Source organism: Myotis myotis, unplaced genomic scaffold (genome assembly GCF_014108235.1).
Source record: "Myotis myotis isolate mMyoMyo1 unplaced genomic scaffold, mMyoMyo1.p scaffold_m19_p_1, whole genome shotgun sequence".
NCBI lineage: Eukaryota > Metazoa > Chordata > Mammalia > Chiroptera > Vespertilionidae > Myotis > Myotis myotis.
Genome location: NW_023416313.1, coordinates 53,306,586 through 53,333,647, shown reverse-complemented (window position 1 = coordinate 53,333,647; position 27,062 = coordinate 53,306,586). Strand labels below are relative to the sequence as shown.

Here is a 27,062-nt window from a genome sequence, read left to right as displayed (position 1 = left end):
ACTGGTAGAGGGTACAGGGTGTTTTTATTCTTATGCTTTATAACTTGAATACATGTCCCAATATTTTATATGTAGCAAGGATTTCCTTACTTAAAAATAAAGTAGTCATATGCTCCATCTATATTATTTTTCTAGACCATTATAAGCAATTCTTATCCTATATAATAAAAGCCTAACACGCAAATCAACCAAATGGTGGAACGACCCATGGAACGACTGGTCACTGTGACATGCACTGACCACCAGGGGGCAGATGCTCAACGCAGGGGCCCCTGATCGCCTTGCTGGTCACCCCAAAGATCATCCCTGCTCACTGGCCAGGCCTAGGGATCCTATCCATGCATGAATTTCGTGCACCGGGCCTCTAGTTCAATGATAAAAGCTTATTAAATCAAGCTTTTCCCACTGAAGTGCTTAACATATGCCAATTCTTTTCCCTTAAATACCTTCTACTTCATCATCAATTCACTTATTATGATAATATTCCCTTTGAAACCTGTTCAGGTGTCACCTCAGATACCCATGACCTTCCTACATTTTAATTTTCTCACCTTTAACTTAGGATAATAGTTTCTAGCTCACAAAATTGTAACACTTTTTTAAAGAGTATAAATATGTTATTGAAACTGATGTTAATAGCAGTCTTTTTATTCATATTTTCTTCACTAAAAATGTGTTGAGCATCTGCTGCATTAAAACTCTGTAGGGGGTACAAAACGGGTAAGATATAATGCCTCTTCTCAAGGAAGGAGCCGGTCACACAACTAGAGGATGCTTCCTTAAGGGGTGTAATTGTGGAATATAAATAGTGTTAAAGAACCTCATGGGAGAAAAGAAATTGGTTCTGTAAATCTTGCTCAAAGAGGTGGTGGTATATCAGATGAGCCTCCGATTTTTTTTTCCCCAGTTTGTTCGTGCGCACGCCAAGTTTCTCTTCATCTTGCCCACATTCTACTAAACATTCCAAGTATTTCAGATGAGTCACCATGCCCCCACACCGATTCCTGAAGGACTCACCCATTTTATCCCTTAGCCTCCCTCGCTCTCACTTCTATCCAGGGGAAGCCATCCACTGTTGCCTGTTGGCGGATGGGATGAACAGATTCCATTTTACCCTTGTCTAGACTTGGGCAAAGTAAGTGCCCTCAAAATGCCACATAAATATATTTTTTTTGGAATGTTATGTGTCCATGAATCATCGGGCTTCATTAGACTGGTCATTTTGATTCCATTTTTTAAGCGACCAGGAGAACCAATATCTGACAAATTTACTTACCCAGAGAGAAACTTCTGGGGAAAAGCTAATACTGGACACCAGCTCCAGGAAGCCACATGCTAATTTTTCTATTTCGGAAGGATGCAGTCATCACTGCAGATTTAGAAACATCTTAAAACCTCCTAGTTTCTTAAAATCTTTGGAGACGTCATGTTTTTCCAGCATAATATAAACTATCTTTAATAATGGGGATTTAATAGAGAAAAGAAAAAGACCTGTGTGCAGCTTCTCCAGACATTCTTCCTGAGAGCTCAGTTTTGCTAGTAGAATTTTTCAAAGTGGTATGTTTTTTCTTGTCTTCTGGAATGATCCTTTTAAAACATTAACCAGGCCTTTCATACCCCTTCTCTTAATATTGTAATGGCCTTATAGGGAAAATAATCTAAAACTCTTCGTGGCTTACCAGTTTACTACATATGGCCCAGCCACACTGGTCTTCTTGTCTGTCCTCGAACTTGCCAAGGGTGTTCCCAAAGGCTGGGGGCTATGCGCTAGCTCTTCCTCTGGCAGAATCACTCTTGCTCAGATTTTTACTGAGCTCTTTCCTAGTTCTCTTAAATTTCTGTTGAAATCTACTCACATGCTACCTCCTCAGAGAAGCGTTTCCTGGTTGCTTTCTGTAGCTAATACTGCTGTAGGTTTTTTCATAGCATATGTCACTACTATCTGACATTATTACGTATAGTGTCACATTTTCATGTTTGTTCTCTTTCTCTTCAATGTATGCTCAAGGAGGACTGGGGCCTTGTCTATATCCTGACACTTGCTACATAGTGGTAGTCAACAAACATTTGTTGAATGAATAAAGTAAAGAGCTTACATTTCTGTTGCCCAGAAGAGGGAGGGTTAAAAAAAAAAAGACAGGATTTGTGGTGGTATCCATGGTTGTACAAGACAGAGGTAGTGTGAATTTTTATAGAAAATATATAGAAAATTGGACATCAGAAGATCTGGGCATATTAGGCAAATCTAATATGGATAGGTCTGCATGTCAATTTCCTCTGACTACATAAAGTTGTTAAGCTCAAAGGATATAAAAAAAAGAGGTAACTTTTCATAAGTCTTTAAAACTTTTTTAAAATATATTTTTATTGATTTCAGAGAGGGAGGGAGAGGGAGGGAGAGGGAGGGAGAGAAAAACATCAAAGATGAGAGAGAATCATTGATCAGCTGCCTCCTGCACATCACACACTGGGGATCAAGTCTACAATCCAGGCATGTTCCCTGCCCAGGAATTGAACCATGACCTCCTGGTTCATAGGTTGACGCTCAACCACTGAGCCATGCCGGCCAGACAAGTCTTTAAATCTTTTTTTTAAAAAAAAACAAAACATTTTTATTTATTTCAGAGAGGAAAGGGGAGAGAGAGAGAGAGAGAGAGAGAGAGAGAGAGAGAGAGAGAGAGAGAGAGAGAGAGAGAGACATCAATGATGAGAGAGAATCATTGATTGGCTGCCTCCTGCATGTCCCCTATTGGGGATCAAGCCTGCAACCCAGGCATGTGCCCTTGACCAGAATCAACCTGGGACCCTTCAGTCCGCAAGTCGATGCTCTCTCTATTGAACCAAACTAGCTAAGGCAAGTCTTTAAATCTTAATGGAACTATTGCCATCTCTTTGGGCCAACATGCAGATATTATAAAAGCAAAACCAGCTATTTAAATTAAAATTTACAACTTTTAGAGCTATAAAAATTCTCCTAAACATCTAATAAACTTCCAATCTCCATAAAAGGGGAAAAAATAGCAATTATAAAATGAATTGTAAAGCTGTTACAAAACAAGAAAATATAATATTTCCACATATGCATACATTAAAAAATGCATAAGCATTGCTTTCTTGGCTCTTAAATGAGTCTTTATAAAATTACCTAGGATTTTCATAATGGCTCTTTCTCTGAGGAATAAGTAGATATGCTAATCTCAGCTGGTTACAAATTTTAATTTCATAATATCCACAGCCATCTCTTACAATCCTGTGAGTCACTCTATGTAGCTGAAGAAAACAGCAAAAGCCCACTTCTAATTAGGTTGTTTAAATTCCCTTTTTCTAATAAGGAAACCCATGCTATTGTGTGATAAATACTAAAAAGTATTAGTAAGAAGGTAAATTTCTAAGATTTATGTAAGGTAAACATGAAGATTTTAAATGTTACTGTTTGGATGAATAAATGAGGACTGCATTTCATAGTTCACTGACTCCGACTTTTCTAAGTGAGGACCTATTTTGATATGCTGACCTGATTTATTTAGGTTCTTGGCCAAGGTTATTGCCATATTATTGAGATAGTGTGGGTAATGAAGCTATTAAAATGTGCATGTTGAAGCCCAGGTATAATTTGTGTGTCTGTTTACTTGAGGGAGGTGGAGGGCAGTTTTATTAAAATAATATCTGTATGTATTGAAGATGAAAAGTATGTGCTAAATAACCCCTGGGGAAGGAAACCGACTGTTTGTTTTACAGGGCAGAGTGTCAGTCGTGGACACTGCCCTGATTCAGTGAGTGGGGCTTCTGTCGCTCCAGCCTCCTTTCCTGTCTCTATTCTGTGCACAAAGTCCATTGAATGGAGTCTCAGAGAAGTGGAGCGGCCTATTCTGAAAAGGCAGAGGAGGATAGCAGCCATTCATTAGCCTGGGAAAGTTCCTAATCATTAGTCGGGGCCAAGCTCCGGTGCCACCACCTGGCATCTTCCCCAACCTTCTTCCTCATGCTCCAGATATATGTTCTTTTAGCCCTCTGAGCTGGCATCATCTTCTGTGTCATGTATTACACGGCATAATATTAATCACGTATGGATAAGTATTCCGAACACACTGGGCTTCTCCTAGTCAACTCTGTATCTGTACACCTAGCACAGAGCCTGGCCTATAGTGGGTGCTGGCTGAATTAATATTATATTCAGAATAAATAAGTTAATGCAGGTACTATTCACCACCACCCTGAGAGGGGCTGAAAGTGTACAGAAGAATCCAGCCAGGGGTCAGCTGGGATGATCCTGGCTTTTCCTTTGGACTGTCAAAATTGAGAGGGTGCAGACATTGTGCAAAATAGTTTTTAAAGACTGTCGAGAGTTTTAAACCCCCTTCTTTTCAACAGTGGTTCTTCCCCAAACTCTCAATTCTGCTATTATTTTTTCCTCTCTGATGGACTTTCAAGCCCATTGCTTCCCCCTTCTGGCCTCTTCCCAATGAATGCCGCCATTGATTTGAAAATGACTTTAGCCCTGCTTGCTCCGAGCTGCACATGTGGTGTTCTGGTCTCCCCTTGCTGAAGCTTTTCTCTAGGGGCTATGAGTGCATAAGTGTGTGCATGGAACGCACTCCAGTGTAGTTAGATTTACACTTGGCCCTACAAACGAATAACCAGAAGGGTCAGAGTGTGTGTGTGTGTGTGTGTGTGTGTGTGTTTTTGTGTGTATGTGTGTGTGCGTGTGTGTGTGTAGGGAAAGATGAGAGTGTAGAAAAAAATGGGGGAAGTTAAGGAGAGACTTAAAGAGGAACATGAGTTTTATGGTCTCTGAAAATTTCCTTGACATTCTTTTCCAGGTTGACTTTGGATTTGCTAAGAAAATAGGATCTGGACAGAAAACATGGACATTCTGTGGGACCCCAGAGTATGTAGCCCCTGAAGTCATTCTCAACAAAGGCCATGACTTCAGTGTGGATTTCTGGTCCCTGGGAATTCTAGTGTATGAGCTCCTGACTGGCAAGTAAGTCCTTACAAGTTGTGTTCTGCCTCTTCTTCGGAGAAGTGCCAAAATAACTAATGATTTATGAGCTTAACATTTTGGAATGTGATGCCTTTTCGTCTTTACATTATTTCACACATAGTCTGCTTGCTAGTTTATAATGTAGAGAGAAGATGCAGGAAGGTAAAGAAAGGCGCACAGAATGCTATGGTTTACCTAGAATGGCACGCCCTCTTAGTGTAGATAACGTATTAAGTGTGTGAAGGTTTTGATAATTCAACATAAGAATAAGAAAAGGAATTGAAATTGTAGGCTATGTTACTGTTTCCTTTTGTATAGTTTTGTAATTGATAAAATAGTAATCATGTTTCAATTGAATTCATTGATCAATTAAACTAAATTTAGCCATGTTCTTCTATCTTCCCAATAAATCATTAACCAGAAATGCTAAGAGAAAGCAACATTGCTGAAATTAAATGTCATTCCCCTTGTCATCTGCTTTCTAGACGTGCTAATTAACAGAGACATGACACAGCAGAGGTTTTAGCAGTTAAAATTGAATTGTCATTCCCAAAGAGATTAAGGGAGTATATTAATGAATCCAAGATTCCAAATATTCAACATGCGCACACTTTATAATCACACATGCGCACCCACGTACATATATAGGCTATATGTAATATCAACTCATATTTGTAAAATACTTTAGTTTACAGAGCACTTTACCTGTGTAAAAACTTGCATGGAAGCTAAAGCAGGAAACTTTATCACTTTTTTACAATTTAAATTTTGATTATTTTATGATTTAGATATTATAGATTAGAAGTCCAGGGCAGTGAGCTACCTGCCTAGGATTGAGGATTTCATCCCAGATCTTCTGACTAAATGTGATGCATTTTCCATTACATACATGTCATGTACCATAGTGCATGGACATACCCACCGGATTCGGATCAGTTATCTTTCCAATTCTGTACCTCCATTTTTCATTTACTGATTTGCCTATCCTTATAAGCCTTTATAACCAAATATTCGGAGTCTTAATTTCAGGGAGGATTTGCATGTGGAATGGCGTAAGAAAATACCAGAATGAGCCCATTGATGGGAATTCAAGTCTCAACACATATTTTACAAAATGAGTTTTACGGAATCTTCTTGAACTTTTTACACTACAAATTTTAATGTTCAATTACCTGTGACTACATTCTATGTCCTTGTCAATATGCATTGAGCAAACAGATATGGAAGATTATATTATCTGTAATAAATTTCAGATATTCATTGCTTAAAATTTTGAAGGAAAGAAGGGAAGAATATCCAGATAGTCACTCAGAGAAAAAGTCGCTTAAGGTCTTGAAACAAGGAATTCTATTTCATGAATTTGTTTTCTCATCCCTGGAAAATTTGTTAGCTGCATTTCTAAGAGACACATGATATTTCCCTTAGGTCACTGAAGAATAAACATTTCAGTCTTCACCAACTGGGATAAATTGTTAAAGGTGAAGGAAAATCAAATGAGGGAATAAGGAAGTGGGGAGGAAACCCCAATAATTTGGAGTTGCTAAGGTGGCTTGAGCTGTCATAAAAAAGTTGGTAAAGGTTTTCAGGGTAGAGCACAAGAAAAATTAATTTTATATGCCCTGAACTCTAGAGTCAGGAGATAAATGAAAATGAGAAAATAACTAAAAAACAAAATGCAATATAGTTGTAAATATATAAACGAGTTGAAAATATTATAGCCATGTTTTTGTTTCCTACCTCATTTTCTTTACAGGGGAAACAGATTGCTGAAAGTTAGCACACTGACCTTATTACAAGTTTATTACCCAGAGTGGGGACTCTCAGCATCAAAACGTTCTCAAGCATGACTGAGAAACAGCAAGCAGTCCACGAAAGTCATCTTTATTTTTCAAATATTAAAGGACACAGTAGAATAGATTAGGAAGTGTTTTTAAAAGCAAAGTGTATGCATTAAAATGGTATTCAAATTCAATTCCCAGTTCTTTCTTTCTCATCTTAGTAACTCTTTCCTTGAAGGACTCTCTTCACAGGACCTCTCTCTCTCCCATTTCTTTTCCCACACTGGTGGCTCCATCTCAGTCTCCATTCCTGGGTCCCCTTCATCATCCTGACTGCTAAGTATTGGGCCACTTCTTGTCTTGATCTCTCTTCCACCTACTCCAGTGATGGCGAACCTTTTGATCTCGGCGTGGCAGCATTTTGAAAAACCCTAACTTAACTCTGGTGCCGTATCACATATAGAAATTTTTTGATCTTTGCAACCATAGTAAAACAAAGACTTACATTTTTGATATTTATTTTATATATTTAAATGCCATTTAACAAAGAAAAATCAACCAAAAAAATGAGTTCGCGTGTCATCGCTGACACGCGTGTCATAGGTTCGCCATCACTGGTCTACTCACTCCCTGGGTGATCATCAAGCTCCAGGATCCTAAATATTGCATGGTGACTTCCCAGATCATACCTCCAGCTCTAAGCTCTTCCATGAATGTCAGACACAGAAATTCAACTGCCTGCTTAGCATCTCTATTTTATGTTCAAACATGACTCTGCATTCCTCATAATCTGCTCTGCACCCCTGCACCCACACCCCACCCCAGTCATTCTTTTCTGAGTCAGTGTAGCTTCATTCAGTAGGTCAAAACACTTGGCCATCATTCTCGAATTCTTTCTTTCTACCTTACACCACCTTCACCTACCAGCTAGTCCTGTTTGCTTTACTGTCTAAATAAATCCAGAATCCAACCACATCTTATCACCTTCGCCACCACCATCCTAGTCCAGGCTGCCATGCCTGCCTTTCTCCACCACTGTCACCATCACAGTTTATGGTCCACACTTTAAAGAGAGGGAAAAAATAAAAGCTTACCATGGCTGCTGTAAATTAGATCATTTGACTCACAACATATCCCAGGTCCTTACCATAGCCCAATAGATCTATATAACATTGTAACGGTCTCCTATATCCCTTTCTCCTGCTTACTCCCTCCACTGGCAACACTGCCCTCCTCACTGCTCCAAGAACAACCCATACCTATCCTGACTCATGGCCTTTGTATTGCTGTCTTAGAATCCTCTGACCACCGTTAAAGGTGTGGTTCATTCACTCCTTCTCTTCATTCATACCTCTGCTCCACTGTCAACTTATGAGAGAAGTTTCTTGTATCTATTCTGTCTTAAAAAAAAAAAAAAATCACACCTCTCTGTCATTTTCGGTCACCTCCCACTTTATTTTTTCTTTTTAGCGATTATCAATAACTGAGCAATTACTTGTATGCGTATATGTGTAATTTGTTAAATGATGTGAAATTGATGAAATTATTTTCTACCGTTTCTCCAGACTTGTCATAGAGCAACTAATGCAAGAGAGAGAAGGAGGGAGGGAGAGAGGAAGGAAATAATGGAGGGGGGAGGGAAGAAGGTGTTAGTTGTACATGTGTCTCAGAACCTGGGCCTAGTGTCCTATGTTGTCTTTTCTCTAGCCCGCCCTTTTCCGGGACTGACCAAATGATGACCTACAATTTGATTCTCAAAGGAATTGAAAAAATGGATTTTCCCAGAAAAATAACAAGAAAACCTGAGGATTTGATTAGGAGGCTTTGCAGGTGAGAATGACACTTAGAAACCTCTTGTTCCTGGGGAAAGTGTGAAAGTTTCTTATTTCTGTCTCTGCACATTTTAAATTAGGTATATATTTACTTTCTGTACTTTTCTCTGTAGCTAAAATATAATTAAAGAAAATTCGTTTCTGTGTTGCAGTCTATACTGGGAGTTTGAGTTTACCTTATTTAAGGAATCACAGTACTGACTTATAAAAGATGTAAAATTTTCAGGTTGCTTTAGGAGTCATCCTTATCTGTTAGAGCAAAATGGAACCACAAACCTTAGCATAATAAAGGAGTAATTAATTTACAATCTTGTTATTTTGAGAAAAAACCAATGGTGATAATAAAGTGTTACTATATGCTCTCTTTCAATTTTCATTTTTTTTTTTAAAAAAGCACTCTTCTAGCCTTATTTTATTATTATTTTTATTGAGGTATAATGGGCATATAATATTATATTGGTTTTGCATGTACAATGCAATGATTTGATATTTGTAAACACTGCAGAATGATTACCACAATAAGTTTAGTTACCATCTGTCGCCATACAGTTACAAAAAATTTTTTCTTTCTTGTAATGAGAACTTTTAAGATTTACTCTCTTGTCAACTTTTAAATATTCACTGCAATATTATTGACTATAATCACCATGCTGTAAATTACGTCACCATGACTTATTTATAACTGGAAGTTTGGACCTCTTGATCTCATTCACCCATTTTGTCCACCCCACCTCCCTCCCCACTGGCAACCACTGTTTTGTTCTCTAAATCTATGAGTTTTGGTTTGTTGGTTTATTTGTTTTATTTTTAGATTCCACATATTAGTTACATCCTACAGTATCTGTCTTTCTCTGTCAGACTTATTTCACTTAGCATAATACCTTCAAGGTCCATCCATGTTGTAAATGGCAAGATTTCATTTTTTTTTGTGCCTGAGTAGTATTCCATTATATATATATATATTCTTTATCCACTTATCCATTGATGAACATCACATCATCTTTATCCACTCATCCATTGATGGACACTTAGGTTGATTTTATAGCTTGGTTATTATCTATATATATAAAAGGCTAAGTGACGGTCTGTCCATCCATCCAACCAACCGACCGACCGGTACACATGATGCACACTAGCAATTTAAAAATAAATTTTGACTCGTGCATGTGCGATGCATATAAAGCTCTCTCTGGTGCCAATTGCATGCGTGTTTTAATTTTATAATAGTATATTTTATATACTATTTTGACATGTAATTTTTTGCAGTAATGTAATTACTGCACGAATCTTTCTTCTAATTAATTTCCTTTCAATGTGCACAAATCTGTGCACCAGGCCACCAGTAAATAATATTGCAGTGAACATAGGGGTGCATCTGTGTTTTTGAGTGAGTGTTTTTATTTTCTTTGGATAAATACCTAGAAGTAGAATTGCTGGATCATATTGTCATTCTATTTTTAATTTTTGAGGAACCACCATACTGTTCTCCATAGTGGTTACACCAATTTATATTTCTAACAACAATGTGCAAGGGTTCTCTTTTCTCTATATCCTTGCCAACATTTTATTTGTTGACTTTTTGATAATAGCCATTCTAACAGGTATAAAATGAAATTACATTGTGGTCTTGATTTGCATATCTCTGATTGGTAATTATGTTGAACACCTTTTCATGTACCTGTTGGCCATCTATAGATCTTTTTTTGAAAAAACATCTATTTAGATTTTCTTTTTTTTTTTTTTTAATTAAATCTTTATTGTTCAGATTATTACATTTGTTCCTCTTTTTTTCCCCCCATAACTCCCCTCCTCCCAGTTCCCGCCCCACCCTCCGCCCTCACTCCCCACCCACTGTCCTCATCCATAGGTGCACGATTTTTGTCCAGTCTCTTCCCGCATCTCCCACACCCCTTTCCCCCCCAGGAATAGTCAGTCCATTCCCTTTCTATGTCCCTGATTCTATTATAATCAACAGTTCATTCTGTTCATCAGATTATTTATTCACTTGATTCTTAGATTCACTTGTTGATAGATGCATATTTGTTGTTCATAATTTGTATCTTTACCTTTTTCTTCCTCTTCCTCTTCTTAAAGGATACCTTTCAGCATTTCATATAATCCTGGTTTGGTGGTGATGAACTCCTTTAGCTTTTTCTTATCTGTGAAGCTCTTTATCTGACCTTCAATTCTGAATGATAGCTTTGCTGGATAAAGTAATCTTGGTTGTAGGTTCTTGGTATTCATCACTTTGAATATTTCTTGCCACTCCCTTCTGGCCTGCAAAGTTTCTGTTGAGAAATCAGCTGACAGTCGTATGGGTATTCCCTTGTAGGTAACTGAGTTTCTTTCTCTTGCTGTTTTTAAGATTCTCTCTTTATCTTTTGCTCTTGGCATTTTAATGATGATGTGTCTTGGTGTGGTCCTCTTTGGATTCCTTTTGTTTGGGGTTCTCCGCGCTTCTTGGACCTGTAAGTCCATTTCTTTCACCAGGTGGGGGAAGTTTTCTGTCATTATTTCTTCAAATAGGTTTTCAATATCTTGGTCTCTCTCATCTTCTGGCACCCCTATAATTCTGATGTTGGTACGCTTGAAGCTGTCCCAGAGGCTCCTTACACTATCCTCGCATTTTTGGATTCTTTTTTCATTTTGCTTTTCCGGTTGGGTGTTTTTTGCTTCCTCGCATTTCAAATCATTGACTTGATTCTTGCGCTCCTCTGGTCTGCTGTCGGGAGTCTGTATAATATTCGTTATTTCAGTCCGTGTATGCTTAATTTCTAGTTGGTTCCCCAATATAAGATCGAGGGTCTCATTAGATTTCTTGAGGATCTCACTACATTTATCGGCGGCTTCTAGACAGTTCTTAAGAGACCTTAAAATGTGGTTCTGAACTCTATATCTTCCATTGACAATTTTGTCCTGTTTCTTTGTCTCCGCATTTTGTTATGCTTCCTTGGTGCACCTCCTAGTGGTCTTTGTTTGCAGTCTTATAGTTAAATCTTGATTGTTGTAGCTAATTCCAGGGAGGGTTTGACCTCTAGGCCAAGTGGCTATGAGAATCAGCTGTGTCAGTAGTGAGAGAACTTCTGTCCTCTAGGGAGGTGCTAATCTAGCCTTTGCCTGAGGCTATCCGGCAAATGCCTGTGTGCAGGGCTTGGGCGGGGCGGGTAGAACAGGATCAACAGGGTGGGCCGGAGAGAGCAGTTATGGCGGCTCTCAGTCCTGTCCCCAGGGGCTCTGCCTCTCTGAGTCCCAGCACCCGCTGCAAAGCTCAGAGAGAAAGCTGCACTCGCTCTGACCGAAGCCAGACAGTCCCGCTTCTCCCGTTTGAGTCTGGGTCCCTAAAGACTCGCCGGGATCTGGAGCTCAGAGTCTGCGACTCCCTCCCGATTGAAAACGCCAACCGCGCCCTCCGCCGCCAGCCCACTCCGCGCACTCCGAACCTCAGAATTTGACTTCAGCACTGCGCCTCCTCTGAGTGTCCGTATGCGTTTCTCTTTCCTCCTAGTTGTAGGACTTCCACTCAGCCAGCGTTCCTGTGGTTCTGGGTGATGTCCCTTCCGTTTTTTGGTTTCACTTTTGAAGTAGTTGTTCAAAGCAGCAAACTCCGGCGTTAACCTATGCCGCCATCTTGGTTCTCCTATTTAGATTTTCTGCACATTTTTAATTTTTTTCTTTTTGCTATCAAGTTGTATGATTACTTTATATATTTTGGATATTAACTCCTTATCAGATATGTGATTTTTAAATATTTTCTTTCATTCTGTAGGTTGTCTTTTCATTTTGTTGATGGTTTCCTTTGCTATGCAAATGCTCTTTATTTTTTATGTAATTCCATTTATTTTTGCTTTTGTTGCCTTTGCTTTTGGAGTCAGATCCAAAAAAATCATCACCAAGACTAATGTCAGAGAGCTTACTGCCTATGTGTTTTTTTTAAGGAGTTTTAGGATTACAGATCCTACATTCAAATCTTTAATCCCTTTAGAGTTATTTGTGTGTGTGTGTGTGTGTGTGTATGTATGTGTATCGTGAAAGATAGTATTCTTTTGCTTGTGGCTGTCCAGTTTTCCCAACATCATTATTAAAGAGACTATCCTTTCCCCATAATACATTCTTGCCTCCTTTGTCATAAATTAATTGTTCATATATACATGTGCCTATTTCTTGGCTCTCTATTCTGTTCCATTGATCTATGTGTCTGTTTTTATGCCACTGTCACACTGTTTTGATTAATATAGCTTTGTAATATAGTTTGGTGAGGTTTTTAGGGTTTTCTATATATAAAATTATATCATCTGCGAATAATAACTGTTTGACTTCTCCCTTTCCAATGTGGAGGTCTTTTTTTTTGTCTTGCCTAATTGCTCTGACTAGTACTTCTAATGCTATGTTGAATAAAAGTGGTGAGAGTGGATATCCTTTTCTTGTTTCTGATCTTAGAGAAAAAACTTTGACCTTTTTGCCATTGAGTATGATGTTATCTGTAGGTTGTTACATATGATCTTTATTATGTTGAGATACATTATACTTCTTTTGAGAGATTTTATTATAAATGGATGTTGAATTTTGTCACATGCTTTTTTTAATCTGTTGAGATGATTATATAATTTTACCCTTTATTTTGTTAATATGTTTCACATTGATTGATTTGCAGATGGTTTGCATCACTGGAATAAATCCTACTTGGTCATGGTGCATGTTTTGTTTGCTAATGTTTTGTTGAGGATTTTTGCATCTATGTTCATCTATGTTGGCCTGCAATTTCTGTGTATGTGTGTCCTTATCTGGTTTGGCCTCATAAAATGAGCTTGGAAGCATTCATTTCTTTTCAGTTTTTTGAAAGACTTTGAGAAGTATAGGTATTAAGTCTTCTTTTAATTTTATTTTTTAAAATATATTTTTATTGATTTCAGAGAGGAAGGGAGAGGGAGAGAAAGATAGAAACATCAATGATGAGAGAATCATTGATCGGCTGCCTCCTGAATGCCTCCCACTGTGGACTGAGCCCGCAGCCTGGGCATGTGCCCTTGACTGGTCTCAAACCCGGGACCCTTCAGTCCACAGGCCAATGCTCTATCCACTGAGCCAAACCAGCTAGGTATAAATCTTCCTTTTAAACGTTGGTAGAATTCACCTTTGAAGCCATCTGGCCCTGGACTTTTGTTTGTTGGGATATTTTTGCTTACTGATTCAATCTCTTTTTTAATAATCAGTTTATTCAGATTTTCTATTTTTCCATGATTAAGTCTTAAAATATTATGTTTCTACTAGAGGCCCAGTGCACGAAATTCGTGCACTTGTGTGTGTGGGGGGGGTCCCTCATCCTGGCCTGCACCCTCTTACAGCCCAGGAGCCCTCAGAGGATATTAGTCGGACATCCTTAGTGCTGCCGTGGAGGCGGGAGAGGCTCCCACCACTGCCGCAACACTCGCCAGCTGTCAGCCCGGCTTCTGGCTGAGCGGCGTTCCCTGTGGGAGTGCACTGACCACCAGGGGGCAGCTCCTGCGTTGAGCGTCTGCCCCCTGGTGGTCAGTGTGTGTCATAGTGACCAGTCGTTCTGTCGTCCAGTCGATTTGCATATTAGCCTTTTATTATATAGGATGAATTTATCTGTTTCTTCTAGATATCCAATTTGTTGGCATATAATTGTTCACAGCAGTCTCTTAAGATCCTTTGCATTTTTGTGGTATCAATTGTAGGTTCTCTTGCATTTCTGATTTTATTTATTTGAGCTCTTTTCCTTTATTACTTGGTGAGTCTAGCTCAGGGGTGGGCAAACTTTTTGACTCGAGGGCCACAATGGGTTCTTAAACTGGACCGGAGGGCCGGAACAAAAGCATGGATGGAGTGTTTGTGTGAACTAATATAAATTCAAAGTAAACATCATTACATAAAAGGGTACGGTCTTTTTTTTTTTTAGTTTTATTCATTTCAAACAGGCCGGATCCGGCCCACGGGCCGTAGTTTGCCCACGGCTGGTCTAGCTAAAGATTGTCAGTTTTATCTTTTCATAGAACCAAAGCTTAGTTTTGTTGATCCTTTCTTTTAGTCTCTGTTTTATTTTTATTTTTTGCTCTGATCTTTATTTTTTCCTTCCTTCTATAAACTTTTGGCTTTGTTCTTTTGATAGTTCCTATAGGTGTAAAGTTAAATTGTTTGGGATTTTTTTGTTTCTTGAGGTAGGCCTGTATCACTATTATCCTCCCTCTTAGAACTGATTTTCCTGCATCCTGTAGATTTTGTTAAGTTGTATTGCCATTTTCATTGTTTCAAGTTATTTTTTTATTTCTGCTTTAATTTCTTTATTGACCCATTGGTTATTCAGTAATATGTTATTTACTCTCCACATATTTATGATTTTTCGAGTTTTCTTCTACTTGATTATTAGTTTCATACCATTGTGGTTGGAAAAGATACTTGATATAATTTCAGTCTTCTCTAAATTTATTGAGACTTGTTATGTGCCCTAACATATGATTGATAGAATTCCTGTAGAATGTTCCATGTGAACTTGAGAAGAATGTGTATTCTGTTGCTTTTGTATGGAGTTTTCTGTATATATCTATTAGGTCTATCTGGTCTAATATGTCCTTGGTGTGAACTGCTGGCTTTAGCGAGGTGGTGGGAGAGGGTGGGGCTAGGCAGGGTGTACCTGCTGGCTTCTGAGACGCTGCAGAGAGCTCTGGGGTGGGGTGTGCTTGCTGACACTGCCCAGGTAGAAGGAGAAGGCAAAAATGGTACAGCACCTCCATCCCAGAGAGAGTCTTAACTGGCCCCTCCCTCTCCAACAGACACTTCAAGGTTAGCAATGACTCTCCTTTACATATATTCTACATACTTTTCAAACTAATACTTCTGTGCTGGTCCCTGGGACAAATACGTCTGTGTTTCAGCCCTAGAAAAAGCATGTCAGTTCCCTGCAGACCTGTAAGTCTTCTAAATGTGAGCCTTGTTGGTTTTCAAAGGTAGACATTTTAGGGGCTCAACTCCCCATTGAGGGTCCGAAGGGTTGGAGTGACTCATGTGGACCCCTTGCTCCTCAGGGAGAATTTTCAGATTTGTGAGATCCCTTCTGATTGGTGGAGTTTTTGACGAGATTGTCTCTTCCTCTCCTACCTGCCTTTGTGGGGCACATTTACAATTTATTGTGAGGGAACTGTTCAGCTAGCTTTCAGGTCTTTTTCAGAGAGAATTGTTCCATATGTAGTTGTAAATTCGGTGTGTTCATGGGAAGAGTTGAGTTCAGGTTCTTCCTGCACCACCAACTTGGACCGCGGCCCGGGCCTTATTTTCGATTACTCCCAAATTTCTATCTACCATTAAAAATAATTTATTAGGGAACAGAAGAGTTATATAATTTTGTTTGAATTTTACTTTGTTGCTGCTTTTTCCCCCGCACAGTTGAACTTTCTTAAAAGCATTAAAATGTAATAAATACAGAACATGAAACTTAGCTGTGGGTTGCCAACAGAAATTTCTGCATGCTTCCAGCTGAGGTGTAAATGATTCTCTAAAGCTTTATCTGATTTTCTCAGCAGAGTTTGTAAAATAGCCACCTCCTGTTCTTTTACATAACCATTTTCAGTGCATTTAAAGCACTAGGAGATCTATAGATATAGATAGAAATATAGATATGTACATAAATATGTAAGTATAGTTATATACATATATATTATAGATATAGATGTAGATATATTCCTAACTCTAATTTGACAGTAACTCCCCTAGAACATGTGCTTCTTATCCCCCTCTACCCAGATACTTAGTCTATGAATATTGTTGAATAAATTAATGAAAGAATAAAGAAATGTCAAATTTTAAAATTTACTCAATCATAATGATTATAAACTGTCTTTTAACAATTATTATTTTAGGCAAAATCCAACAGAAAGGCTGGGAAATCTGAAGAATGGAATCAATGACATTAAGAAACACAGGTACATAGTTACTTCTTTGCCCGGAAAAATATAGAAATTTATAGAAAACTATGCTAATCTTGAAGCTTCTTTCAGTAAGCTACAAGGGTTCCTTTACAGACTCTCAGTTTTTCCTTTTTGGCACTTTATATTTAATTTGTGTTTTACCAGATGCAGTCACAATAATCAGTCTCAAAATGACTTCTCTAATGCTGGACATTCATATCATAGATGGATGAAGCTTAAAACAAGTTATAAAATCACATCTTCAAGTTAAAGCAACTTAGTTTTTTTCCACTATAATCTTTATTTTTATTTTTAAAATATCAGCTTGGATTCTGTAAATGAATTGTTCTAATTTTCACATTTGATTTGTAATTAAAATAGAATATAGTTATGTCAATATTCAAGAGAATGGGTCAGCTAAATTAACCATTAAGTAGTACTGCATTTCAGTTTTTATTAATATTATACATTTATTTTAAATGTCATTTTCCTTTGACCATCTTTCCACATTCTGAAGCCTCATGTTGTGTTTCACTTTTGGGGTAAAGTACATTGATATCCCCAAAACAATGTTTTGTCCTTATGTAGTAATCTCACACAGACCTTTTCAGTTCTGTGAATTTCTAAATCTGTCCTTTAGAACCATAGAGAACTCCGTGAGACAGCCTTTCTTAATTGGTTACATATGTGGAAGGTCAAGCCTTTAAGATTTTTTTTTCACATCCAGGCCTCGCTAAATTCGCTAATCCTCAAGATGTTTTAATCTTGCTTATGATTTACAGATATAATGCATCCCCTATTGCTAGTACAAAAAGTAAGTTTGAGAATTTCATCATTGAAAACCTTTGAGCACACTGATGTGCTCACGTTCAGAAACGGAAACACCTCTCAATATCACATTCCTCCCTGGATATTTTCACTGAAGAATTAAGGGCACATCAACACTGTGTGAAAATAAAGGGAGAAATGCTACTGGACAAAAACGCTATTCATTTTCCTTAACATTGGTGATGCAGCTGCCAACCCTGCTCCATCTATTCGTGAACTTTCTTGAAATGATGCCATGTATTCAACATTGTAAATTCATAGAGGGCACTGCCTTTAGGGTGAATTAGAGAGAGATGGAGAGAGGGAGGGAGGGAGGGAGGGAGGGACATCTGTGGATTTTATAGACATTAAAATGTTTAGAGTACTTTATTGTTCTTTGCAATCCTTTGGATTACCTTCAGTGTAAAGTTTATTACTTGTCTTAGATTCCAATGTATCTTTCTTCCTACAAGCTATTATCACAACTTCCTATCTCATTATAACATGACACATGAACTCACCATTCATATGGAACAAACAAGTGTTCTGCCAATTAAAATTATCCTTTCAATATATTTTCCCTCATTATTTGATTAGAAAAGCATCTTTGTGTTTCTCTTTGGGATAATTGGGGAATAAGAGTGATAGAATTGTTAATAGGCTCCAGTTTTACTTTTTCTTATTTACCTGAGGCTCGTTTAAATGTAGCTGTCAAATTGTGATTGGACGTACATGCAAATTGATGCCAGAGCATTTTCTCACCCTAGCATGGTCATGAAGAGCTTTGAATTTTTTTCTTTGTAGGGATTAATTTGCTCACTCTTTTTAACAGGCAGGATGTTTTTTCCCCACATATCTGTAGAGTCAGAGTACAATGTGTAGGGTAGAGTTCACTAGTAAAATGTGTCAGATTTACACAGTGCCTTATGGTAAGCCCAAAGGGACAAAAACAAACAAACAAAAACAACAACAAAAAAACCCACCTTATTTTATGCTACTGTCAGAGTGGTGTTTTTTGTTTTTGTTTTTGTTTTTTTTAAGATAAAACGTTGGGGGAGGGAGGCCTGAAAAGTAGATCTCTCTCTTCCTTCAAATAGGAGTACTATTCTAAAATCTTGCACAAGTCCCCAAAGCTTCTCTACCCAGTTTATTCTCAATCTTCTATCTATACTAAAAAGGGTAATATGCTAATTAGACTAGACATCTTCAGGACATCTATCCGGATATCCTTCTGGATAAAGCCACAGTGGCGGAGGCCGAGGCAGAGGCACTTAGGGGCGACCAGGCCGGCAAGGGAGGGCAGTTAGGGGCAACCAGGCCAGCAGGCAGAGGTGGTTAGGGGTGATCAGGCAGGCAGGCAGGAAGAGGCAGTTAGGGGCTATCAGTCAGGCAGGGGAGCAGTTAGGGAGGCAAGTAAGCAGTTAGGAGCCAGCAGTCCCGGATTGCAAGAGTGATGTCCGACTGCTGGTTTAGGACTGCTTATGGGATCAGGCCTAAACCAGCAGTCAGACATCTTGCGAGTGGTCCTGGATTGGAGAGGGTGCAGGCTGGGTTGAGGGATCCCCCCATGCACGAATTTCATGCACTGGGCCTCTAGTATTTAAAAAAAAAAAAACCTTTCTAAAATTTGCCATCAGATTTTCCCATTCTTCTCCAAAGTAAAACTTTTATTGTTTTCTAAGAGAACTATTCATTTTAACTTTGTATTTAAAAACAATACAGTAAAACATGGCATATTGTTATATGTTTGCCCATTGTCTTTAATCATCTTTCTTAAAAATAGAGACCCTCCCTTCCCTGTTTATGAGATAACTTATAAAACTAGGCACCAATTTTGTCTCCCAACACTTCTTTGAGAAAAGAGATAATATACTTATAGGGTACAATTAAATCTTTCCTGTTGGTAGAGGAATAATTTGTTTTGAGTGTCTTCTCATTACCTTTATTATTTCTAGTCTTTAAAATTACTCTCAAGAATAGCTTCAACAAGTCTTCTAAAAATGAAGAAGCAATTTATGTGCTGTTGCTACTAATATTTCTTTGGTGAATATTTTTCATACATGAGTACATGCTGGCACTTGTACTACTTAAAATTTGGTTAGTGTCAAAAGGCCAAGTGTTAAGTGAATAGCCACTCATGTCAAGTAAATATTGCCATAAGTCAAATTGTAACAAGTACTTAGCAAGAAATTCATAGGCTCTTTGATTCAGAAGAGTAACAGTAATGATTTTTGTTAATGTTTATGGAGTAGCTTCTGGGAAGAGAGCATTGTACAATATGTTAAAAGGAATTGTGGCAGTGTTTGGAATTGGTGTCAAAGGGAAAGAATCCACAGAACTTGGAGCCTGGAAATCCCTAAAATTGACCATTAGTCTGTGCAAAGGAGCTGATGGGTGGAACAAGGAAAGGACTTCTGTGGTTTGGTAGCAAGAACAAGGGAAGCCATGCAGCTTGTCTGACTCCCACTCTTTGACTAGTGTCTCAGTAGCTTATGCCAAAATGGCACTTTGGGGTAAGAATGGCACCTGAAATGGAATGTTCTAGAATCTGTCCTCTCTGGTGTTTTTTTGTACTTTTTCTTAAGTTTAGACTTGGAATGGGAAATCCAGTCAAGGATTGAACCAAACCCACTCCAGGGATGAGAGAGATTGAGAAAGGTGAAGGAGTATAATTTCTGGTGTGACCAACAGACAGAGGATGTGACAGCCTCCTAAAGTCTCCCACTCCCACAACTCCAGTCCCATGCTCTCCCCTGTGGCCACTCTCCACATAGCAGCCAGAATTATTTTTTGAAATACATCTAGATTGTATAATTTACTTAGAACTTTCTATTGGCTTCCCGTCATGCATAAAACTCTAGTTCCTTACTGTGTCCTACAAGGCCTTACATGATTTGGCCTCTAGCCATTTTTCACACATCATTTTTTCCCAAGTTTCCCCTGAATTCACCACACTGAAGCTCATTCCATCCACCTGGAAGGCTCTTGCCCCAGATCTTCCAATGGCTTCCCTCTTCTTTTCATTCTGGCCTTATTTCAAATATCCTTTCTTCAAATACCACCCTCACTAAAAACAGCCTCTTCTAACCCATCCTCATCCCAGTCATTATCTATCACTTTATTCTCTTCAATCTTCTTAGTATTATCTATACTAATAAAAGGGTAATATGCGAATTGGTCACAGCGCCCTCACAGTCATGAACAGATATGCTAATTAGCCCTGATATGCTAATTAGCCATTACCAGTATGCATTGACCATCACTCCAACACATAAGATGGCCGCCCCCATGTGGCCACAAGGTAGCCGTCACTAGATAGCCTGCAGGGGAGGGCAGTTGGGGGCAACCAGGCTGGCAGGGGAAGGCAGTTGGGGGTGATCGGGCTGGCAGGGGAACAGTTAGGCGTCGATCAGGCTGGCAGGGGAGTGGTTAGTGGGTGATCAGGCTGGCAGGCAGAAGAAGTTAATGGCAATCAGGTAGGTAGGCAGATGAGCAGTTGGGAGCCAGCAGTCCTGGATTGTAAGAGGCATGTCTGACTGCTGCATGATTGAGGTCGGAGAGGGACGAGGGAAGTTGGCCAGCCGGGGAGGGACCTAAGGAGGGCTCCAGGGCATGTCTGGCCCATCTCGCTCAGTCCTGATCAGCCAGACCCCAGCAGCAAGCTCACCTACTGGTTGGAGCATCTGCCCCCTGGTGGTCGGTGCACATCGTAGCGAGCAGTTGAGTGGCCTTAGCATATCATTAGCATATTAGGCTTTGATTGGTTGAACAGACAACTGGACGACCAGACACTTTGCATATTAGGCTTTTATTGTATAGGATAATATATACTGGATCATTAGATAGCAGTAGTGCTATGGAGGAGGAATAAAGCAGAGAAGGGGGAATAGAAAGTGTGTGGAGGTTGGGCTAAGAAAAGGCTTGCAATATTAGACTTATGGCTAAAAAAGGTCTTGCTAAGAAGATGACCTTTGAGAACAGACCTGAAGGTGTTGAGGGAATAAACAATGTGGAAATTTTGGGGAAAAGGCAATCTAGCCAGGGGGTCTTAAGTGCAAAGATTAAAGTAGGAGCATCCTTAGCTTATTGGAACAATGGTGAGGAGATAAATGAGCAAGGAAGAGAGAAGAGAAACACAGGACAGTGGTAAGGTGAAAGACAGGTGGTGGTGGAAAGGGTGGTTTTGTAAGGCCTTATGGTTTATAGCAAAGGCATTGTAAAGACTTTTCACACTGAGTGAATTGAGAAGTATTGGAGAGTTTTGAACAAAAGCATAATGAGACCTGACTTATGTTTTAAATGATAACTCTTGTTACTGGGTTGATTCCCACAGACAAAAGCAGGAGGACCCACCAGATTATTGTAATAATACAAGCAAGGAATAATAGTGGGTTGGCCTGTGCAGGCAGTGGGAATGTGTTGAGAATTTGTCATATTCTGAATACAGGCATATTTTACAGGTAACACTGACAAGATTTGCCTATAGACTGAGGTAGGGTTTTAGAGAAAGGACAACTCCAAGATCTTTGGTTTAAGCAATTGGAAGAGTTAAGGCAAGTTGGTTGGGGGAAATATGGAGCTCCAGTGTGGGTCTGATACATGCTATATGCCTGGTAGACATGAGTTGGGAAATGATGAATAGCAGTTGTAGCTAATAGCCTATAAAGCAATGGAGAAGTCTTGGTTAAAAATAGAAATCTGGGAGTAGACAGTATATAAATGCTATCAAAAACCACAAGAGTGAAGTGAGAGTATTGAAAAAAGAAGAAGTCCAAGGACTGAGCCTGGGATCACACCAACTTCCTGTGGAAATAGCAGTGGAAATGATGGAAAGCACCCAAGAAAGTCAGGACAGTAGCATGTCCAGAAGCCAAGCGCAGGAGGGTTTCAGGGAGTGTGAGTGTGAGTATACACTGTGGCAAAGGCTTCTAACAAGTTAAATAAGATGAAAACTGAGAACTGTCACTATTCAATGGAGTGGAGGTGGTGAAATCTGATTGTAGTGTGATCAGGAGAAAATGGGTAAATAGAGTGATTAGATAATTCTTTCAAGGAGCTTTCCACCAAGTGGAAGGAAAAAAATGGAGTGAGAGTTGGAAGGGAGTTCAGGTCAAAACAGAGTGTTTTGTAGTTGGAAGAAATAAAATGTTTCCATTCTGATGAGAAAGACCCTGCAGAGAAGATGTTGCAGACTCAGGAGGGAGGAGAATTGCAGGAGCATGACTTTGAATAAAGAGTCTACAATAAAGAGTTACACAGAAGAGGAGTTGGCCTTAGCTGGGAGCAAAGGCAGCTGATCCGTGGTACTGGAGAGAAGGAACATACAGTAGTGAGTAGGTAGGCAGGTATGCTGGTGGAAGACTGTGGACGTTCTCTTTTTGCTTCAGTTTTCTCATCATTTGGGAGTGAGGGTGGGAGGAGATCCTGGAAGTTTGAAGAGAGAAAACGAAGTATGAATTGTGAATCTATGGCAGTGCGACAATGAGTAGGACAACAGGGAAATTTAGACTGATTATGGGGCAGCATCAAGTGCTCCTTGGGGTTAGTGGGCATGGATTTAATGCAGAGGTAGGGAACCTTTTTTCTGCCAAGGGCCGTTTGGATATTTATAACATCATTCACTTTATATAATTCACTTCATATAAATTTATGTTGCTATGAAAAAGCTCCTAGATTTATTGAATTTCGAGTTCTGCCTGCGGTTGCCTTGGCAAGGCCAGACCAGATGATTTTTCAGGACAACATGGCCCAGCCATTGGACATTCCCCACCCCGATTTAATGTGAGACCAGACAACCAGCATGGTCCAGTATTTCCCTCCGACGACATTGCTGGCAGGGAGCAGACAACGAAATGGCTTGATAGATAACTGACATGCTAATAGTTTTCAGGCAAGTAATATTTCTCTGTACTTTTCTCATTTCTCAGGTGGTTAAGTGGTTTTAATTGGGAGGGACTGAAAGCACGGAACCTTCCATCACCTTTACGAAGAGAGGTATGGTATCCACTATATTGCTCTCATGATTTTTTGTAGGTATTTGATTTTTAAACAAGTTTTAGGTGCATGTGTGGAACAGATTTTAGATTTTTTAAAATTTAAGTTAAAATGTCATAATAGTTGTGATTGTAGGGACTAAATAGTATTACCTATTTGATGAGCATTAGCTTAGCTCTCAGGAATCAATTCCATATAAATCAAAGCCCAAGGTGTCAGTGTTAGACTGACAGATGGCTTTAGAAATAGAGTATGAACCATATAAGTAATTTGAAGTCTTCGAATAACCATATTAAAAGAGGTAAAAAGAAATAAGTGAAATTAATTTTAATTAATATTCAAATTATTATAACTTCAACATGTAATCAACATAAAATATCAATAAGATGTTACAGTTATTTTTTTTCATACTAAATTTTTGTAATCCCAAGTGGATTTTATACTTTCAACACATGTCAATTCAGACTAGCTACATTTTAAGTGCCCAGTCACTACAGGTGCCTGATTGGACAGCTTAGCTCTAGAAAAAGCAGGACATTTGCTAACTTAGGGGAAACAATGACTCAAAAATGACCTGGATCAACACCCTACAAACTTTATGCTGTGTTCTCTCTGAGGAATTTTGAAGATCTACATCTCCCCTTGTATATTTTTAGAATGACATCTGAATTTTTTATTGTATATTTAAATTGTTATGGAGAATTTAATTTTTAGTATGTTGAAAACATTGACATTTTAAAATATAGCACTGCTGTTACTGTATCCCTTTAAATATATCTACCATATCATTGAGATTTGATACCAGCCATTAAAAAATACAGACAGAAATATTATTCTCTCTGAATTCATATGTCCACATTTCCATTTTATTTTCCCCTCAAAATTTCATTCTAATGTAAAATAGTTTTATGCTTGGCAACCTTTATTTTTATTTTATTTTTTTAAATACATTTTTATTGGTTCCAGATAGGAAGGGAAAGGAAGAGAGCGATAGAAACATCAATGATGAGAGAGAATCATCAATCAGCTGCCTCCTCCATGCTCCACACTGGGGATTGAGCTCGCAACCCAGGCATGTGCCCTGACCGGGAATCGAACTGTGACCTCCTGGTTCATAGGTTGATGCTCAACCACTGAGCCATGCCAGTCGGGCATTGGCAACCTTTAATCAATCGTTCTTTCAATGCCTTTCCATTATACTTTTATAAATTTTAAAATTCCTGTGACCACCAAAATTTCTGTAACAACACAGATATTTCTTCTGGATTCAGTTATAATTACATTTTTATAGCATGCAGTATCAAACAACATAAATATATTACAAAAATTAAAATAATTATTAAACTATTTTGATAAAGAAAATATTTAATGTGCCTATGGATAAATCTTATTTATTTAAAAAATGGACTTAGACTCCACATCAGTTTTATTCCTTTTAAAAATTATGTAGATGCAAGTGCTAAGAGTTGTGTTCACATAAATAAATACATTACACCCTCCCCAAAACACATTATGCTCTATTATAAATAGTATTTTTAATGATCTATCAGCTGATAGTTCAGTTAGGTACTTATATTTGTTAGAAAGCAAAGAATTGGAAAACACTTAATTTGAAAAAGAGCCATTTCACTCTTTCAACGGGATCAATAATATTTTGAATTGTTCCTTTGTTTGGCATTCTGGAAATGTTTTATGGTCAATTAACCATATAAAAATTCAAAGTTGATGAGAAACTTTAAAAAGTAGAAAGATTCTGGCCAATTTTGATTTTTTAAAGTCTTATTTTAAGATTTTTTTATTTTGTAAAAAAAAAAAATAGACATCATTTCTGTCACTTTTTCTTTTGGAAATAACTCATCAGGCCAGTTGGCTTCTATTGAGTGTGTAATCCAGTGAGAAGATCCATTTGGTGCAAAGGAGAAATCCCATGAGGCTGAGATCTTACATGTAACTTACCAGTAGTTGCAGTTTAAAATCTGTGTTTGGACATGAAAACATTACCCATATGTAATAGCATACTTAGTCAACATCATCCTCATCTTTGCTTTAATTCTTTCTCTATTAGCTCAGTGGACCTACAGATCACAGCTACTTTGACAAGTATCCACCTGAAAAGGGAATACCTCCAGATGAGCTGTCAGGCTGGGATAAAGACTTCTGAAAATAAAACAAACAAAGAAAAATGAAAAACAGATGATTACTGCCTATCTACTAAGAAGAGAACTATGAGCACCAATAATCCAATACTGATTATTTTTCTCTTTGGTGTATTGTGATATCTTTTGGAAGACCATTAGGGAAAAGAAGTCCCTGCCCACGCTAGGGATTGTGGGTGGATGCTAGTGGGTATGGAGGTGGCTCTGAATTATAATGTCTTATTTAGATGCTGTGAATTATTCATGTATCCTGTTCTTTGCTTTTCTCAAATGTTGAAGACTATCCTATTCTCTCCACAGTCAGAACCATTTTTGTTGAAGGGGCACAGTGTTCTCTGCAATCTATTGCTCCATCCTGATCCATACTCATCTCCTTTGAGTCCTAATAAGGTTTAAAAAGCGTCTTGCCTTTGAGCAACTAAGTCATCCAAATAGCATCAAGAACAAGGGTGAATTTTGCAAGATTTCCCCTGCTCTCAACAACTCCATGTAAGCATTATGGCATCTTAAAATGGCGGTTTGTAGGAATCTTGGTAGTCAAAAGAGGCTCTTAACTTTAATTGTGTTCAACCTAGAAATGTATTAAGGTGCTTCTGATATTAGTCTAGGCCTAGGTAAAGGCAAGTTTGAGTATTTAGTCAGTGGTACCGCTCCCTAAAATAAGTGAGTTAATTAATCCAATAAGGTAATTATATTTCATTGGGGAAACTCAAAAAAAATAAACAAAGCAAAAAAATATTTTCCATTCTCCTGTGACCAGCTGTGATACCTCAGACACTTTCCAAAACTTTGTTAAAGGTGGTTTTAATGTGCAGTTAGGTGATGGGCTTTTGGAAAAGTTTTATCTTATAGACTAAGTTGTTGTTTTTATAATCAAAGTAGAAATCATGCAGGAACAAAATTGTGAAGGCTTTTCCTTCCCATGAAATATGGAGAAGGGTAAAGTCTGATAGGTAAGGCTGCTGAGTCTTTGAAACTCTGAGATATTTTTGGCAGTTCCGTGATTGTTGCTATTAATAAACCAAGAGTATAGACTAACCAGAGTTAATTTTTAATGAAGAGGCCATTAGTCAATGTTGATGCACTGTAATCATTGCTGCGTTAACTCTTTGTAAAGACATCTGAGTCATGATGTGTTTATAATTGTAGATTGTTAAGGCAGACAAGCTGCTGAGGAAGTGATGGGACTGTAAAAGTGGGAGCGTAACCTAGCTTCTGCCCTCCTCTCGCCTCCTCCATGCAGTCTTCCAAATAGTGAAGAGAGTAATTTCAATAGCATTGGAAGCCAGTACCCAAGTTCTTTACTAGTAAAAGTGTCTGTGTATCAACCATGATCACTTCCTCGCCCTCCTTCCAAAATGGATAGGAAGCAGACTTTCTCTGTATCTTTTTGATCTGGCAGAGTAAAATTACGGGCTAAGGTATTGCATTATTCAAGTTTCTGATTATATTTTTATATGCAAATGTCCCAAGGGAAAAGCAGCCTCTACCCACACCCCACCCATATTTTCTTCATTCAAAGAAAGTCAGCTACATGCTTCCTGAAGAAATAAACCAGATAAGAGAGGTCCAACCCAGGAAGGTGCATTCTT

At 38.5% G+C, this 27,062-nt stretch overlaps 1 protein-coding gene across 1 annotated transcript in view; it reads left to right on the top strand.

Annotated features, from left to right (window-relative positions):
• The window catches only part of PRKG2 (protein kinase cGMP-dependent 2), a 93,512-nt gene extending 67,811 nt beyond the window's left edge, over positions 1 to 25,701 (top strand). Inside the window, exons 15-19 of the mRNA XM_036337543.1 lie at positions 4,821 to 4,984; positions 8,470 to 8,592; positions 16,466 to 16,528; positions 23,248 to 23,314; positions 25,380 to 25,701. Of these exons, the coding sequence (XP_036193436.1) occupies positions 4,821 to 4,984; positions 8,470 to 8,592; positions 16,466 to 16,528; positions 23,248 to 23,314; positions 25,380 to 25,475 (513 nt within the window). The 3' untranslated portion in view covers positions 25,476 to 25,701. The remainder of the gene's footprint in view (positions 1 to 4,820; positions 4,985 to 8,469; positions 8,593 to 16,465; positions 16,529 to 23,247; positions 23,315 to 25,379) is intronic.
• Positions 25,702 to 27,062: the final 1,361 nt, after the last annotated feature.